The 19,748-nt window shown below is 35.2% G+C and overlaps 1 protein-coding gene across 4 annotated transcripts in view; it reads left to right on the top strand.

Annotated features, from left to right (window-relative positions):
- The window catches only part of RAB28 (RAB28, member RAS oncogene family), a 65,551-nt gene that overhangs the window by 15,624 nt on the left and 30,179 nt on the right, over positions 1-19,748 (top strand). For all 4 annotated transcript variants that reach the window (XM_059470312.1, XM_059470311.1, XM_059470310.1 and 1 more), the window contains exon 4: positions 8,253-8,382. In XM_059470312.1, the coding sequence (XP_059326295.1) occupies positions 8,253-8,382 (130 nt within the window). The remainder of the gene's footprint in view (positions 1-8,252; positions 8,383-19,748) is intronic.

Raw genomic sequence — 19,748 nt, forward strand, 5'->3', positions numbered from 1 at the left:
ATTGTTTGTAGCATATCTATGGCAGATGCCGATAGCCTTGTGTAGGTTTCCATCTATTTGATCATTGTGAGATTCAGAAATCATAAGCTGCTAAATTCTTATTTTTGTGCTCAGAATTAAATATGTATGGTAGGACTACTTCTGAAATCCTATGGCCAGCTGGAGATGGAAGTTTAGAGAATCTCCAGCAACTGAAAAGATTATGGTCTACAGTTCACCTGATCTTGGTTGAAATTTGATCAGAACATCAACAAGAGTAAATGGAGTATCCATCTAAACTTCACTGCGAAAACTTGCCATTAGAATTTTCCTTCTCTCTAATGAGAGATGAATCAATTCTCTAGGATAGATCATTTGGTTAGGTTGCTGTTAAGATGCCATATTTTGATTGAGATCCCCTATTTTTTGTGCCATATTTTAAAAAAAGAATGGCAGATTTGAGCATGAGAACTTTCATTGGTTGCAGTTGGAGGAATTGCAATTCATTTCTGTCTTTAAGCTGTTGCTTTCTCCCTGCACATTTTAAATTTTTTCCTGTGATATTGCTCATTTAGAACAATGTGGTTACTGCATCCTGTCTTGGTAGCTGAATTTCAGTGATGGGGCAGAAGAACTCTGCAAGCTGTGGAAAAGAAGAGCCCTTTGATCTTTATAAATAAAGGGTGTTAATAATCAACACTGACTGAAAGCTATTTAAAACTACCACATTTATCTCAGAATTGAGAGATGCTGAGAGTAACTGTGTAGTCAGTTGCCACAGCTGTACTGATAGAGAGTAAATAATTCAATTATGACAATTTAATCACTTAATCACATGTATTTGAGTGACCATGTCCTCAGGATCAGCAAAGACAGGAGTGGTTAAGTATGTGTGGACTGTAAGCTGCTTTCATTTGCAAAAAACTCTGTTTTCATCTGCATGTTTCTGCAACAATTATGTGCTCTTTACTAAATTAATATTCTGTGACTAGAAAAAATACTCTAGAATTTTGGCCTGGCTTATTTTATAATATTAATGAAAATTTGAAAGTTCCTTGATGCAAAAGTCAGTCATAGGACGAGGGTAGCTGAGGATAAATGAAGAAGAAAACATATATTTTTAATTATTGTTTTCTCTAACTTCCTTTTATTGTGCCAGATCTTGACATTAACTTGGCATGTCTTAAATTTTGGTTATCACTACAAATATATTGCCTGGTTAAAACACGTCCATACTAACACTTCAGTTTTGAAATAAGGCTGCTGCTGTTTGCATGGTAAATCTTTCAGAAGCACTCCCATACTTACCTGTAATTGCTGCCCCTACCCACATATCTAGTTTAAATTATCATTAAGATCTGGCATATGCTACATCATAAATTGGCTTGTTAATAGGAGTACTGCAGACTCTACTTTCTCCAGGGAGCAGCAAATAATTTCTGCAATATTTTCAGTTTCCAGTGACCTATTTTTGAAAATGCTCTGTAATTCCTAAACAAAAAGCACTCACATGTGCACTAACATAGACAAAATGTCTCTTACTAGAGTGTAATTATGCAAGCAGGGACTATTCACCATGTTGCTGGAGACTAGAGAATCAATGTGCTGTTCTTGGCATGTCGTCTACCATGTGTTTCAAACCTCTTTCATGGCAGGGAAATACAGTACTTTTGTGTAAAAATGGCAGTGTTAATTTTCCTCCTGAATTCCTCACACATAATAGGGAAACAACAGTTTTTATGCTACTTGGTTTGTACCTCACACGAACACCAGTTATTGTGGGGGAAGGGTAGATATAAGTTTAATTGTGTTAGGAATTTACGTTTTAAAAAAGGAACTTACTATGTTGTGGTAAAATGTTTAGATATGGATAATATTGGAACTAGACTAGTGAAGAGATTTTTGCTTTTAATTTTAGAACATTAGTCTCAAAACAAGATATGATGTTAACAGCTCACTGATTTACACAAAATGTCTGCTGAGGGTGGGATAATACAGAAAGCCATAAAATCATTTTAGTCTAGATTTTAGCTAATTACACACAGAAAACTACATATTGACAAGCATTCTATTTAATCTCATAAAGCACACGTAATGATAGTTAAAACAAAGACTAGTTTATAGGAGACAAAGAACAGAGTTCTATTTATGCTAACTTTCTAAAGATGTACATTAAATAACTTTGTTGTCATTTTAAAGCTAATTTTACAGAGGCTTATTGTTATTTGTCACGTCTACTGCTTGGGAAACTTTTCTGCTTGCTTGGGAAACTTTTTTGCTGTAACAGAATTTCAGCTTGAGGCTTACATACTTTTTTAAACTATTTTAACTATTTCTCAAAAATTTTCTAACTTTATGGATTCTAACATTTCTCTCTCTCTGTTTGACTCAGAAGTTTTCATTCTCTTGTTGCTTGCTACTTGCGTTTCATAGCTCTATTGCAAAATTTCTGCTTATTATCTGTTAGAGACTTATTTACACTAGACTGAAGCATTGCTATATTATGGCACAGCAACTTAATGCTGTGAAGACTTAATTTTTGAAAGAGATGATGATTCACGTTTGGCAACAGTCACAAGTCATTGTTCGAAAAACTCTGGTCGATTCTAAGGCTTTAATTCAAAACTTTTGTTCATGTCAATACTTTTATCTACTGCATTTGTGAGATTTCGTACACTCTTTGTGTTTCTACTTCTTAACTCTTTTGTTTGTATAACAAATACTTCTTGAACTGTTTTGTTCATCATTCACTGAACACAACAGAGTATACAAGGTACTACTATTAATATTAGTATTAGAACACTTAATACGTAAAGACTTATTTTGCAAAGTTGCTTTAGCTAAGGTGCAAAACTCTAATTTTGAAACAAATCATTTAGTTAGGAACTTCTATCTTCTTTAATTTGGGCTGTCAGATCTTTTAATTTTTGAATGATTTTGTGAATGGGTTCAGAATGATCAGACAAATTTATATAACACAATCTTTCAAATTCTTCACAACTATGCTTTTGTGTTAGTAAAAGAAAATTAATGGCTGCTCTGTTTTGAGGAGTAGCATGTCTAATACTATCAACATTGGTTAACATATCACTGATTGCAGAGGATGTGGCATTAGCTTGTTTGGTTAGCTAACATCTAACTCGATCTAATTGTTTCAATGCTACTGCTGAAGCTAATTGGGGTAAAAATATACTTGCTGAAACTCTTGTGGCGGCATTTTAAGGCATAAAATCACTCTGACAGTTCTTATCATAATGAGGAATAGCTCTCGCTCTCTTTTGTTTCTTTTTCATCGCTGCTTTGGCAGTGGGGGTAATTATGGTGAGTATACTAATGCCACAAGGGTTACTTTCAAGGTGAGCTGGAATGCTTTGCTAAGTTCTGTCTTTGCAAATGAACTAATACTCTTTCGGCAATTGCTGTGGATATTGATTTATCTTTGGAAACACATCTCAACTGTTTGAAACATTACACTAAAACCTCAAATTTTTATATGCAAAATAATGAGGAGTAACACTGAACTTTGGGGGATCACTTTTTCGCTAGGCACGAGTCATGAAAGTAAAACAAAAATTTATGGTCAAAGAACTAAGGATTTCTAATTCTTGAGGTTCAGATGCTGTCTTGAGAAGTTTTTTGGACTAAATGTTCTAATTGAAGGAAGGACTGTTTCTATTGTCAATTCTACTTGGTTTACTATTGGATTGTTTTTTGACTAAAGGCAACTCTTTCACTGGCACACCAACTAAACAGGTTGAAAAAGGCTTTTCTGGTTCTGAATTAAACAGACATATAGTATCTGATCTGGTAGCTTTGGCTAAGGTCACCTAAACATTCGTTTTCGGTTGATCTACAGGCAAATCTGCACGACAAAAAACAATTAAAATCAAGCAAAACAAGTATACTATTTGATTTTGCTCCATCTCTTTCAGGAACTAAGTTTTGGCAGAATTCTTTTTACACAAAAACAATAACTTAATTTTTTACTAAAAATTAGCTTTGTTAAATAAACATTCAGCATTTAACTAGCATACTCATAAATAATATTGGCACAAAATCAGAGTTCATGGGTTCTACTGATGCACAAAGAACATCAGGCACAAGAGGCGTCAGGCGAGACTCGGGATCTTTCGATTCGGTTCACGTTTGCGTACTTGCTTCTTCAGTTCTGGGCTCGACAACAGGTTCTGAAGTGCGATATGGTTTGACGTTTTTGGCAGGAACTCAATTCCAGCACCTGTGGAGACAGAAGCATACCCTTTGCCCCACGTTATTAATTGGAACGGACTTTTTATCTGTCAAGAGTCAGGGTTTCTAATTAGTACAGGAGGATGTTCTTTCAGTTTTGCTTGTGTGTTATTTGAAAAGTGCTTAAAGATTGGTGGATCTGGTTCTGTACTTGAACTGTTTAGAAAATTAAAAACGTACAGAGCCTTACTCACTCTCATCTGTGGGGTGATCTCCGTTTTACTCCATATACTGTAAGTTTGTTGAAAATACGATGTATTTTTTTAAAAGAAGTTATGGGATTTCTCTGTAAAATAAAAGAAAAAGATGAAATAAATTTTAGCCATGGAGTTGTGACTAGTCTTTCATTAATTATCTCTATCATACTAAGTTGTTTATAGAGTGCTGTTGTGGTGAAAATCTAAGGAGAAAGTATTCTTTATGACCTGGATGCCATGCTGCCTTTGTTTTGCATCTCTATGATGTTATACCTGCCATCTTTGCTTTTTGAAAGTGCAGCAAATATTGCCAAGACTAAAAAAAAATGTTTAAGAAAAGAACGTGCTTTAGAAGCAGTGTTTTAGATCACAGAGAAAGGGACCAAAAGGAAGTGAAGTCAGCCCTAGTTGCAAACTTTGTTAAATGATTTCTTTGATGGTAAATCCACTCTGAATACCCTTTTATCCAGAGGGGTAGGTAGGCTACAGTTGTCTAGAAGACATGAAGCAGAGTGGAATTTTGATGAAGAATTGGTTAGAAAGAGTTGACTAACCTTAAATGCTCACACTTTCTTATTTATTCTCCATCAAACTCTGATTAGTGTTGAAGATTGTTTAGATGATCTGCTCTTCTACAAGTTGGTGAAAGAACTTGACAGCTGGTGAAAGAAGCATTGCCATGTGCTCTTTCCTCATTTACAACTTCCAGCATTATGGCTGGTATTTTTTTTACCATACCTATCCTTTAGATTGAGTTTCTTTTCCACTGAGCATTTAATAACTTAAGTATATCCTTCCTGGAGCAAAATTTAGATTGTGAGACAGTTTAATTTGACAATTAATTGCCAAGTGCCCAGGCATTTGGGTAGCTATAAAAATAGTCAGGAGAAATTAACTGAGATTAACTTAGAGGTGTAAGATATTAAGTAATAAATTGTACCAAAATTGGAAGAGGGAAGTGGATGTTTAATCTTATATTTGATTAGTAAAGAAGGAAAGATAGCAAGATAGCAAGAATTGGATGTCATATGTCTTAATTTCCTTGAAGGAACTGATGAAAGCTGTTCCTCAGAAATTAATAGCAACTATATAAGGAACAAAAAAATCAAGTTTGCCAAAGAGTTAGTAACATTGGAGGAAACAAGATAGGGTGGTATTGCTGTCATAAGAAAGTAGGAGTTGGAGGGATCTCAGTAGGATCTGTTGCCCTCCTTCAAAGCTATCCATGTGTAATGACTTTTATCAACCTTCAAAAATTTTTCCAGTGTTGGTGTACACGACTGTTATAAGTGGTGTATTTCAGAGCTTTGCTATTCTTAGTCTCCATAGGGTTTTTTGTTTTGTTTTTTGCTTGTTTTTAGTACTCTTGCTATAATCTTGCTGTGAGTTAAACTTATCACTACATGTTGTATTGATCACAGATTTGTAAGAAAGTGCAGGGTGGAAGGATGTCAGGAGGTTGGAGTACAACACTCTCTAAGTAGGGTCAACTGAGAGATGGAGCTAGGCTGCTCAAGGATCTATTGAGTCCTGCTTGTAAACTTCTAAGGATGGAGACTGAGCAACCTCTGGTCAACCTGCTTTATCTTCCTCATGGTGAAAAAGCTTTTCATTAGTTATGGTTTGAATTTCTCTTATTTCAGCTTATGCCCACTAGGTTTTATCTTGCTGTGCACTGCTGTGAAGAGCCTGGCTCCATCTCCTTCTTTGCTTCCTCATGGGTATGGGAAGGCTGCTTTTAGGTCTTCCCAGGGCCATTTCCTCTCCATACTGAAGAATTTGGGTTTATTCATCTCTTCCTCATAAAACAAGTGCTCCAGCCTCTGATCATCTTGCTAGCCCTCTGCTGAAGTTACTCCACTTTTATCTTGAGGGACCTAAAGATGTGTTTTGACTGGATGTGTTATTTTAGCTATGACCCAACAAGTGCTGAGTAGAAAAGTTTACTGGACTGGTGGCTGTACTTCTGCTAATGCAGCCCAGGATTACGTTGGCCATCCTTACTGCCAGGGGATGTTGCTGGCTTGGATTTGGCCTGCTGTCTGACAAGACCTGCAGGTCATTTTCAGTTGCTCTCCAGCCAGTCATGTATTGCTCCCCTCAGCCTGTATTGCTCATTCCTTCCCAGCTGCAGGACTTGGCACTTGTCCTTGTTGAATGTTGAAAGGCTCCTGTTCACCCATTCCTTGAGCATGTCTACATACCCCTTTGAGATAACCCTGCCCTTGGGCACATTGGCTGGTCTTCCCAATTTAGTGGCTTCTGCAAACTATGTATAACAGCATATACAAAGAGAGCTCCTGTTATCTTCTCTTGAAATTTGTTACCAGTATCATCATGGCTAAGTCATGCATTTGTTGAAGGTTTTTTTTCCCACTTTTTCCATGTCAGTCATGGTTTCCAAACCTGTGATTCTGTTCTTCATTTCTTCTATTGTACCCTTTATGGGCATTCAAGTGTCCAAAGATGGATTTTTTTCCTGGAATGTGTTATGTCAATGTGATATGTGCAAAATAAGTTTGACATTTTCAGCTGTGAGCTGTAACTCCTTGATCCTATTATATGGAGCTTGCTGCAGAGCCAGATGCTTCCTATTGTGCACTTGGCTATTGCTTCCTTTGAACTTGTCATGGTATTTATTGAAATGCATCTTTTTATTTTTACACTGTTTGTCATCATAAAATCTGAGCTCTCCTCAAATAGTCTTGCAGTCTATACTAATTTGTTATCAAATGTGAAGTTATTAAGTGTACACTCTGTTTTGTGATCTAAGGCACTCCTTATGATCTGAGACACTCCTTTTAACTATCAGTTAAAACTGGGCCCAGACAAATGCCTGAAAAAACTTGAAAAAGCTTTTCTATTGAGAGTAGGTCTTTCACCCAGCAATTTTATATGGATCATACTGTTTTTTCAGAATATTTGTGAAAACTTCGTGTGAGAAACAGTGTGCAGATGTAGGGTTTTTTTGCCAGGTGTGAACTTCATGAGAACAAGTGTGCCTGAAACCAGTTCTGACTTTACTCCTCATTTATAAGATACTGATTTTATTAGGGTGTAGTGGAAAGCAGGGGCAGAAGACTCAATAAGATCTGAGAGCTGATCTTAGAATTGTGGAGGGGACAGGGATGACATTTGGACTGTTAATAGGCTGTGCTTTATAGTACTGAATATCTGTGCTGAGGAATCATCAGAAGTGTCTGCTTTAAGTATTTGTCACCTGTAGCTTGGCCCAAAACCTTGGAAATATATGGGACTCCTTTTTGAGTTCTCACCATGTCTTTAGGTTCTCTTTTGAAAGTTTAAAGCTCACCCATAACTTCTTATCTTCTGCAACACTGAAGGAATGGAATCTGGCCTTTATCCCCAAAAGGCAGAGGAAACATGACAGACAATGTGCAGAAATGTATAATTGAACTGCCTTTTGTTTTTCTTTCAAAAAAGGGAACATTGAAACTACAACTAATATTTGTTAAAACAAAAGACCTTCTCCAGTGTAATTTTTATTTTCCTGTTAGTGTGAAATACTATTTTGGGTTTATCATAAAGTCTATACAGTTTGTAATATTTCTGATATAAATAATTGTGCTCTTGACTGTATTGCCAGTTATTTCCTGAAATGTGCATTTGGAACACATGAAATGCAGGAGAAATACTGTATGTGTATAGTGTAGAAATTTATAATTCCTTTAACTGACCCTTGAAAGATATGATGCCATTATTTGTTACTGCTCTATTCTATGACAATAATAATTTAGACTGCTGCAAATCTTACCATGTTAAATTATTTTCCAGTCTGTAACATTTTAAACATGTCTTTTTATTTAGGGCATTCTCTTGGTTTATGACATTACCAATGGCCAGAGTTTTGAAAATTTGGAAGACTGGTATAATGTGGTGAAAAAAGTGAATGAAGGATCAGAAACACAGCCACTTGTGGCCTTGGTTGGAAATAAAAGTAAGTTACTCATATTTACTTATAATGAAATACTCTGGATGTGGTTTGCTATTAAAGAAATGACATAAGGTATATGTATATTTAGCAAAATGCAACTGAATACTATCTTGTGTGTTTTTGCTGTGTACAGATGACATATTTGGGTATACTTCAGGATTATGGCTGTGGGCAGATAGATTATGTTATGGGATTTGTTGCATCATGCTTTGCCTAGCCTGCAGCCTCTCTCCCTGTGTCCTCTTTACTTGGAGAGCAGCACACAGGAGGAGGGAGATCACTCCCCCATGTTTGAATTTGATAGACCCCAGGAAATAACCATGGCAATGGAGAACTGGGGAGCATTTCTGGGTGTATTAAAAGGTATATTTCATGGTTCTGTATGTTAAGAGACTGCTGCATTAACTACTGGTATATGTTTAAAAAACTACACTATGCATTAGGCATAATACCTAGGAATTGCTTATCAGACTTTTTTCAAGGTTATCTGTAGTTGTGTACATCAGGTGATTTGTGTTGTTTTGGGATTTTTAACCTCCTTTTTTGATCACATAAGTATAATATAACGGTTTTCTTCTGACCACCAAAATACATCACTTTATATAGTCATCACTTAGGTAGTGTCCTAATTATATAGATTCCAAATTTCCCCATTTCCGATTAAAAAATCTTACACAAACATTATTATTAACATACCTGATGTCTTGATCCTGGCTTTCTTACCCATTTTTTTGTTGAAGATGGTAAAAGCAACATATAAAAATTTTAGAATCAAAGTGATAGAAGTGGGTACATAATTTTTAAACACTACAAATATGTTATTTGAGCAACAGAAAATATTTTATATTTTTTTCTCTTTGCAAATAATTTGTTTATGTTACAGTGACCATGTCATCAACAAACCTGAGAGAAGAACCTTATCCAGCATATTAGAATTGTTTAAAATAATTTGAAAACAATGTAGAGACAACACTTTCATTTAGAACCATTAATTGTAGCATTGCTACAGTGATGCTGTAACATTTTATGACATTAATTATGAAAGACTAATTTCCTGTGAAGAAAACAGAGAAGGTCTTAGAGTTACAATATATAAATAGCACTTCTGAAAGCATAACACTGACAGTGTTGTACTCTAGCTGACCAGAGTCAATAATACAAATTCTGTTGAAATTCAAATGAAAAGTATTTTTCACTGGTTTCTATTTTGCCCTATTTGGACTTCCTTGCTGGAGTTCTGCAAATATTACTAAGTATTTGCAGTAAGATACACTGTAACATAGCATAAAAAAATGTTCCTTTACTGAACTGGCACAATAGGTGTAGAAAATGATACATTGTCTTTGATTTGGAGGTTATTTCTTTTTTTTTTTTCAAATATACATGCCCACAATTCTTTAATATCTGATGTTTCCTTGGGAGCATCTGGAAGTAGAATCTGGTTTCCTAGGTGAGTTTTCAGACAAATGCTGACACTGACTGGTGAAAGGGCTTTCATTTTATGGAAATAGCAGTTGAAGGAATTACTTGCTGCCTTGTTTTCCGTCAGAAGCTGTGTATAAAGAAAAGCAGCAAAATATTGATTTCATGTGATGCTAAGAATGTTTGTTGCTGTTGCACATGTTGAGCATGCAGGGGATACTGTTTACAGAGGGGTGTTTTTGCTTTATTTTTATTTCAGCATGATAAAAATTAGACTTTGAAAGTATATTGCTTTTCTGAATTCTGTTGTAGGATAAGAATATCTAGGAGGGCTTCCACCCCAATACTAAAAAAATTAATAGTAGGCTGCTGTCGTTACATAAATGGAAAACAAAGTGTTTATATAGAAGCATGGTTTTGACTCTCACATATTATGAAGAGATAATAGTACTGGTACTAGCAAATATTAAGGAGGAATCACTCTGATCAACTTTTTTGCTTAGTAAGTGATAAAACACTCATGCAATGCAAGAGCAAGAATAGGTTAAGAGCCAGGAGAAGCCATTTGATGAATTGATGGACTTACTTGACCTCATGCATCATTCAGAAGAAATACTCTAGTGAGTGGTTTCTGTCTCAGGATTGTACTTGGTTTTTTTGAGCTGTACATGTCTTTTAGGAAAATATCCAGGTAAGCTCACTGAAAGATTAGAAATGTCAATATCCACAGGCAAGTTATTCTAACACTTAACTTTCTGATAAAAGCTTTTAAAATTTGCCAAGTATGCAGTTATTTTCATTCATAGCATTTGGAAAGCTTTGGGCCAGTCTTTAGACTGATAAGAATTTGGAAGCTCAGCCTCTGTTTTGAAACTTTGGCTTAAACTTAGTTACTTAACTTGGGCTGTCCTTTGTCTGTTTTCTCTTAGTAACTCTGTCTGAAATACATGTGTATTTTTTCCATTTGGGGGAGACATACCTGGATTTTCTCCAAGGAAAAAGCTATAGCTTGGAAGAAAACAAAAATATTTCTCTACACAATATGATACAGAAAACTCTACACTTGAATTCTATACAACTTCTCTGAGTAATTTTGTCATTGAAAGCAAATTATTTGATACCTAGCAGTATCTGGTGCATAATTGTTTACTACTGTTAAGTCATGCAGTTTTATAGGTAATTTATTAGTGGTTTCTAGTATAAATTTGTAGTCATTTTGTTAAATGTTAAGTTTGTGGGGATTTCTCTAGTATTCCATAAAACTTGAAGAAACTGTTCAGTGCTGATTTAAATGAAACCATGCTTGTTTTCACTGTTCTGGTTTATTGTGCATTGCAATAGATTAGCAGCATGAACACAGTAAGCTGCTGTGTCTGTTTAAAGCATGATAATTAGCTTCAGAGTGGTGTCAAGCTATTAAAATGTCCTGTTGTGATTGTAAGAGGTTAAGATTTAATCATGAAACATTTGAAAGGTAATTTCTACTTAAAAAGCTCCTATCAGTTGCTGGTGTCTCATCCATCAGAGATTTATTTGAAAATAGTAGAGCAGTATGAATTGATACCTAAATTCTGGAATTCTGGACCTTCCCACCTCTCTTTTTTATTTTCCCTTTTTTCCACTTCTCATTTTGTTTGTTTGTTTTGGTTCTTGTTTGTTTTTGATTTTTTTTTTTTTAATTAGATGAAGCCATGTTGTTGCCCAATTATTTATTCAAAAAAATTGGGAGAGCAAGAGCTTCAGAAATGCTGATCTCCGTTGTAAATCCAGGACTTTATTGAAGCTGTCTGGGTTCCCTCTGGGTGCTTAGTTTCAGTTTCATTCTTTTTTCCCTCCTGTACCTTTTTTCTTTTTTTCTATAGCCTGTCCGACACATTTGATCAGACAGTAGAAAGCTGATTTGAATCAAGGTCTTGCCCAGACCTGCTTTCTGCACCAATGATCAATTATCAATTGTCTTTCCATAGATTTTTGTCTGTGCATTTGATGAACAACAGAAGGAATTAAAAAATTTAATGTAGAGATATTTTTTCTTATTAATTCTAAGTCATAAGATCTTAATCATCCTGAACTTTACAGCTGACATTTCCTAGTAGCTTACCTTGTGTTATTTTATTCTTATTGAATACAAAGTATATTTGAAGTGTGCTTATATCTGTGTTGCTAGTACCACTTGCTTTGCACTGCTGACTGGGGAGTAACCCTTACTGTTAATTTTAACTTTATGTTTTGGAGTTTCTATGCAATAACTCAAACCTTTTGTATATATTTTGCTGTCAAATACTTTGATTTGTATGGTATAAATGAGACTATAGTTATTAAGTGAATGAATTGTGTTTTGTGCACTTAGGATTGTTGCTTAAATTAGGTATTGATAAAGTTCAGTGATCACAATGGATCTTCTAGTCATTAAGTGTGAATTAGAGAGGGTTTACCATGTTTCATATGATTGATGTATTTGCTTCCTTTCTACCTTGATGGCTTTATGTATTTTCTTCTGCACTAATCTATAAGCAGTCTCCTCAAGTGTCATACCAGCATTTTCAGTGGATATATTGTAAACAAAAATTAACCCAGGTTGCATGGGAGCTATACTCATTGTGATTTATAACTCCCAAGATGGTCTTAGGGCGCTGGTTATCTGTAGCTTATGTAGGGGGTAGGAATTATCAGGTACTGGTGTATAGTGGCTAGATGAATGATTTCTGTTCTTAGAGATATTAACCAGATCCACTCCTCAATAAAGACTAATAACTCAGATTTTTAAACAATCTTCATGACAGATGAGGGCACAGAGGAGAATGCATCAACACTAATTAAGAATGTTGACCGTTTGTTCGTCTTGGCCATGATTAATTGATCTTGGAGTGCTATCTCTGAACAGGAAGTGGGATGCTGTTACATTGTGAAGTTTAAAGGTTACATTTCAGTGTACCCTTTAACTTGCCCTTACATGCAACATAAAATGTTTTTACCTATCTTATCTGAGCAGAGAAAGAAACATTTTCCAGCCCAGATACAAATTAACATTTGGTTTTTTGTGTACTAATGTGAATCTGGCTAGTCATGGGACTTGCCCAGTGTGCTTTTTGACTCTGTTGCTGCATTATATACTTAGTCTGCTCCGTTGTACTCAGAAAATTTCTTCATTAATACTCACTTTGATAATCTGTTTTATTTAAATTCAGAGCTGTGCATTCATTCTCTTGTCCCTCCCAACCGTCCCCAGTTTTCTGCTCTTGCTTCCTGCGAGCTTGCCCTTTTAAGGTCCTTCACCTGTAATTAAGACAAGTGTTGAGCAGCTAATGCAAAGACCCCTGTTCTTTAAAGTATTATGCCTGATTAAACTAAAGTTCCTGTATGCCCAGCAGCAGGTCTGGTCACCTGAGCCTTACACATGCTCTTGGGATTGGAGGGTAAACTACTTACATGTAGAGACTCCCTTAAAAAGAAAGCCTTGTCCTGTGCTACAATAATTTTACCAACTCATTTGAATAAATGTAGAATGATACCCTGTTTTAAAATATATATAAAATGTTTGTCTCAACCAAACCTGTTTGTCTCAACCAAATGTTTGTCTCAGCTTGTAAGATTAATAGAAGATTGGAGTCCTATGGATTTGTTTCAAAGGTCAGGTAGCTTTTTAACAAGAAACTTAAATTAACGGAAGAGAAAACCGCAGGTAAAAATGATCTTTTATTTGCCATAATATTATATTTCCAAAACCCAGTATCTCAATATGCTCTGTGTTACTTTAGCAGTGGGAGCAACCTAGGAGGACACACATTTTTGAGTGAAAAAATTACCTTGCTTGTCTGAGAAAGCATTTGTCTTGCAAGATTTTGATCCTAAATCATGCTTAGCTTAACATTAATAGGCCTGAGTTCCATCCATGCTGAAGGGATCTATTAATGTATGTCTGTTAAATTGCCATGTGGACAAGTCTACTAAACTGTGATTAGTAGGCAGAGCTTGAGCCTCAAGTGCTGTTCTTTGGAAAGGATCTGAGCTTACAGAATTTTACACAGAAGAAAAGAAGGAAGGTTTATTGCTCTTGTGTAGTATTTACCTTGCCATTTTGTATTGTCTGTGAAAGGAAAACACCTGGCAGGAAAGATTACAAGGATCTGTGTGTATGTATTGCATTTTGGCTCCTGTCTTTGTGTGACTTGCTGTGATCTGTTGCAAAGGGCTGCAAATCAGCCCATGTTGTACTTCAAGCCTTCTTTCACTAAATGATCTCTTGGATGAGAAGGCAGTGGACACAGAAGCTGATTAGTAACCTGGTTAAAGGCAAAGTTTTAGACTTCTGGACTTTCTTAGAGTGCTGCAGCCATTATTGAAGCATGTATACGGTATAGTTTTTGATGGTGAATCCTTTTTTTTCGTGCTGCTCAAAAGATAATTAACAATCCTTGTCAAATAATTGAGCCTGTATTCAGCCCAGATAGCATTAGTTAGTAGTGAGCTTCTTTTTCATTTGTGTTCTGCTGCAGTCTGGGGTTCATGACAGAGTTGAAGCTGAACAATATACACAACTTGCACACAGAAGGTATGTTACTGTTGTACTGCTTGTCTGAGTTTGAGATATGTACAGCTAGACAGAGTCCTGACATAAATAGGTGTAGTTCTATGAAAATCAATGAATTTACATTCAGTTGAACCAGGGCAGTTCAGGTATGTGCAAACTATTTGCAGAAAAAATGTTTTCTCATTTGGGTCATACAGTGCTTGTACAAGAAAGTGAGTGAGAAAGTGAATAGTCATGAACTATTCCAACTAATAAACAGTTAAGTTATGCTACACTTTTTTTTTTTTATTTTAGTGACAATGAATAAACTGGTTTCTTCTTCCTACATGTAAAATCTTGAGCTGGACTTGAGATTTTTGTTTTGTGCCCTTGAGTTTTGTGTGCTATGACTAACCAAGAACCACAACCAAGTTGAAGGACCTGGTAGACAGTTGTTAGTGTACTTGGAACTCAAACACCAGTGCTACAGAAATACCAGTAAATAATGTATTCTCATTCCCTAACAGTTATGCTTAAATTGAGAAAAATCTGTAGAAATGTCATTGAAAATTGCAAATAGAAGTAAACTGTTTAAATACAAAGGTTAGAACAGTATATGTATCATGTTTTTATAATAATACACAAATGAAATGCTGAGAGATCTCTTACTGTTTCCATGGATTTTGTCTGTGGTTTATTTAGCAATGTAGACATACGCCCAATAAAAAAAGATGCTGCATAAACTATAGTTCAGGCTGAATGTGCTTCTGTTTTTGGTTTAGGTAGAAATGTTTTTTCTGGCTGCGTCCTTCATACTTAGGTCTTCTTACAACAAATGGAAAGCCCTTAATTGTACCTAAGGGAATAGTTAATCTACGGTGGACATATGGTGGACAAAAGCTGAGTCTAGTAAATGAAAAAAATTATAAACAGAAAATGTGTGAATGTCTGCACAGTCTGAGAGTCATGGGAGATATTGTGCTGTTGGATTGGAGCTTATTTTAGGTTAATTTGCTATTCTTTTCTATTAATATATTAATAGAAGTCAGTGGAGCATAATATCCATAGTTTTAAAACCCAGTCAAATTCACGTCTGTTTTATTAGATTGAAAAAAAAAATACCTGGTTTTAAAACAGGGCAGAATTTCTTTTCTTTGCTGGTTGTCCTGCTCCTACCTTTGCCACATGACATAAATGCAATTTCGATTTCATTAGTGGAGGGAAACTCTCTGAAATTTTTAAAAGTTATAACATTTGATTGGGGGTAGTTAATCAGTGTTAACCCTGAGCAGCTCTTGGGCTTTATGGATTCAAGCATTATATGTGGTTGCACTGCTCCAGCAAAAGGTTAAGTATTAATGGAAAATGTTCACAGCTCTTTTACTTAAAGAAAACATGTTACTTGTAAGTTTTCTTTTGATTTTACTTTTACAGTTACATTGAATGTCTTCATTCATTTAGCCATCCATAAAGCAAATATTGTTGCACATGCAGTGGATAATAAGTCTTTTTAGGACTACTTGTGTGGTATGTCACAGATCATTAACTGCAAGTAACCACCTGACTTGAGGGAAGTCTGGAAGCATCATTACAGTGAAGTAAGCTTTTGTTTCTGTATCACTGCAGCACATTGATTTGTAGGAATGTCTCCATTAGCTACTGTGGAAATATATTCTCATATATTATTATTGAAGGAAGTTGATGAGAGAAGATAAGCAAATTTTGAATGTGAATAGGGCATTACTATTAAGATTTTGGATAAAATGGAGAAAAAGACAAATGTTATTGTAGCATTATTTTCTATTTAAAAGATAAGTCTAGATAAGTCAGTAAACTAATATTTTTTTAAAGCTTTTGAGTTTCAGAGTCAGACTGATAAATGTAGTAACAGTTGTACAGTGTTTTAACTGAAATGCAGGTAGTAGTTGAATAAATGTAATACTCTGTATGGGCAGAGAGTGTGGAAGAGAAGTTTATTCCTAACCAGCAGGGAAAAATTCAGCTTGTTCTACTGATTTCAATGAACCAGAAAAAGAAAATCAAGACTTTTATTGGAAGTAAGCAGTTATTATTCCAGTTCAATTTAGAGAATGAAGGATAGTTTATGCTAATATGGGAAATAATCATAATGGATAACCTTCACTTTCTTTGTGGTATGACTGATGTGCATAGAGATTGAAGAACAAAGAAAAATGACAGGGAATGCATTGTATGTACATTTTTTAATTGTGTAATTGTCAGGACATCATCATGTTTATTGGGGTTTTGCTAGCGAAGTGGAAATTAATGGTGCCATTTTGAGTTTAGCCCACAGTAACAGCTCCATTCCTGAGACACTGTGGGTTTATGATACCCATTTCAGTACAGGAACGTGTGCTCTGCTAAATGCGTGGCTTTTTTTGGGTAGAGCTTTAAGCATATTAAGCACTTATGGTTATGAGTTCAAATATTGTTCCAGTATCTGAGAAGACATGTCTTGATGAGGTACCAATTGTGCTGTAGTTTCTTTCTGCATTCTACTTTGGTGTTTTTTATAGATCATGGTTTTTTGAGGGGAAAATTTGTATTTGGAAAAAAAAAGAAGTCATTCCTTATGTGTGTGTAATATGAGACTGTGAAGATGTTACCACAGAAGTAACTACCAGGCCACTATCAAACAGATCACCGAGATAAGTCTGTTGGTTAAATGCAGAGAGTGTTGTTGTTATTTACACTCTGTGCTTCCAGCCATTGTGGTTTGGAGGATAACTTCAAAATATCCTTGTTTTAGAAGGAAAGGTTTAAGACTCCACATTAAATTCAGTTTAAAATCAATTAAGATTTACTGAAATTTGTTGGTTAAGGAGGGTGGAGTAAAGTGATGATAAATGGTAAGTTAGTAATCTAATTTATTTATTTAAAATAAAGTTGTACAAGAGGAGGCCTTTATGTACATTACACATAGTTTCTATTTCAAAAATACTGAGTTCCCTATGAAATTTTCATGATATATTTTTGGTTTTTTAACTCTAGTTTTTTTCAGAAGTAGTCTTAAGATAAAAATTTTTGTTGTTTACATGTGTGTAAATTTATAGCAGAATTAGTGAGCTACTCCAAGTTTACTCTGGTGTTCTCGTGCTAGCCCCTAGTTTATAATATTCTTCTGGATTACCTTTTTTAATATGTATACTATGAGGGTTTTCTTTGGTTGCAAATATTGTCCAATATTTTTACCTAATTATGTGTGATGACAGGAATATATTGTACTGGTATAATACTAGTATGTAGAATTCTACACATGGTAGAATTCATTAAAGTTTTGAAATATGTGTACAGAAAGAGGAATAACATTAAATCTTTCTGACTTTGACTGGAGAACTCAATCATACCTAGGTCATACCATTTAAAAACTGCCATCAGGATTATTGCTTTTTGTTTCATATCTAAACAAAAAGCATTAAAAAAAAGGTATGGCCTAAATAGTTGAATGGAACACAAGAACAGTAAAATGCCTTGGGAAAGGCTTGCTTTGGAAAAATCCAGGGATATAATCATGATGTATATTTAGGACAGCTTTAAATTGTTGGATTTTGTAACCAAGCATTTTTTTGTGGTAGATAATTTAACATGAAGGCTGGAAAAACCAAGATTTATACAGATAGCACACCTTTGATGCTGTGGACAGGAAGAGAGACCCTCAGTTCCTAAAACCTTACTTCATACATTTCCAGGAGCTTGATGTGTTTTGTTTTGCAAATGCCACTGTGATGTCTCATGGGATGTGTATCTTTATGCTTCTCTTCATTCTTCATTCTCCTACAGGCTTTGCTGCTGATGCTATGGGTAGAAAGGCTGATTTAGTTGTTTTATTTTTCCCATTATATTTTCCATGATGTAGGTATGCCTTCCCCTTAGGTATGATAGGACTTAGTGAGAGTAGTGCACCAGGAATACTGTCCAACTGGCAAATCTAAACTGGGAGGAAATAACAGTGTAAGACAAGCAAAAAAATCCCTCTCACAAGGCACCATACTGATCCTTCTGATTCAAACAGTTTGGTTCTCTTGATTGGAATTTTTTTAGGGAGTTAGTTTTGTATGGAAAAAGGAATCTTTTTGAGCAGAAAAAGTAGTTTTCAATGTAATATATGAGCCCTAGTAGTTATGACTGATAGTTCTGAACTAGTTCAGCTGTAGAAAATTTCCAGAGTTTTTGAGTTTAATTCATTGTTTAATTCTAAATATACTGTTGTGGTAGTTTATTTTAATAACATTACCCCGTGTACTTGCAGATGCTGGAGAAAAGAAGCTTAGTCTGGTTGTACTGTAATTTTGCAAGGTTGAAAATGGTTCAGTGTGAAGAGTACTGACAGTTGTTTCCCAGTAATATTCAGTACTGCTTTAAAGTAAATTTTTAGAAAGCACTCCATAAAGCAGCTCTAAAACCTTTTATTTCTTAAGTTGTCTCAAGCTGTACAGAAGAAGTAAAGGAAACAATATAAAGAAAGATTAAGGAGCAGTCATTGTAGAGATCTCTATTGCTAGCTAATATGCTGCCTAATTAATAATTGAGCAATTTTATTGGGCTGACTTCTTAAAGTATATGTGCTAAGATGATCTGCTTTTACGCTGTAAGTTTTGCTGTTTTATTTTGGGAATGGTGTATACAAAAGTTTATTAGAGAATGGTTACTGGTCTAGTTGCGTGTTTCAGTGGTTGATCACTAGGGCAATAATGCTAGTTTCTGAGCACAGCCAGCACTTTTTCCAGCTGCTTTATAGTGATATCTTGAAGCTTAAAATGTAATCTATATGGTAAGCCACAAAAGCCACTATATATTAAAGCAGACTCTGACAGTAAATCAAAATTGAACAGCTGGCAACACTACTAAAGTCATAAACTTGTTTATTAAAAAAACTAAACAGAAGAATTATATTAAAAAGAGAGGAATATGTTCTACAGACCAGTGGATATAGCTTAAAACCTGGAAAGTGCTGCAGATTAAGGGCCCAATTTATGAACATCTGTTCTGGCAGTTTCTGTGAGATTCTCATGTTCTTTACAATAAAAGTGTGAAACATGTTTTTCCCCCCATACTAATCATGCTTTTCTGCAGTTCATAAAACTTGCATTGAGCCTTATGCAACTGGGCCTGTCTGCTTTACACACTTGCAGAGTAATTACTGTTCATGAAAGAGTACTATAGCAACATCACAATCCCACCATATACACTTACCCTCACTTGTTCCAAGCAGTCTCATTGCCTTCAAAAGCACTGAAACAAGACTGCAGTTTCCTTCATATTTTTCAGCTTAGAGCATGGCAATGAACTAATAATGGAAGCAGGATGCTAGAGAGCAAACTGGATAGAAAAATATCTTGTACATTTTTTCTCTAAAATTGAAGCATACTTACCGTCTTTCAACTGTTAACTCCCCTTATCTCCTATTTTTGAAATA

Source organism: Ammospiza nelsoni, chromosome 4, assembly GCF_027579445.1.
Source record: "Ammospiza nelsoni isolate bAmmNel1 chromosome 4, bAmmNel1.pri, whole genome shotgun sequence".
In the NCBI taxonomy this organism is placed as follows: Eukaryota; Metazoa; Chordata; class Aves; order Passeriformes; family Passerellidae; genus Ammospiza; species Ammospiza nelsoni.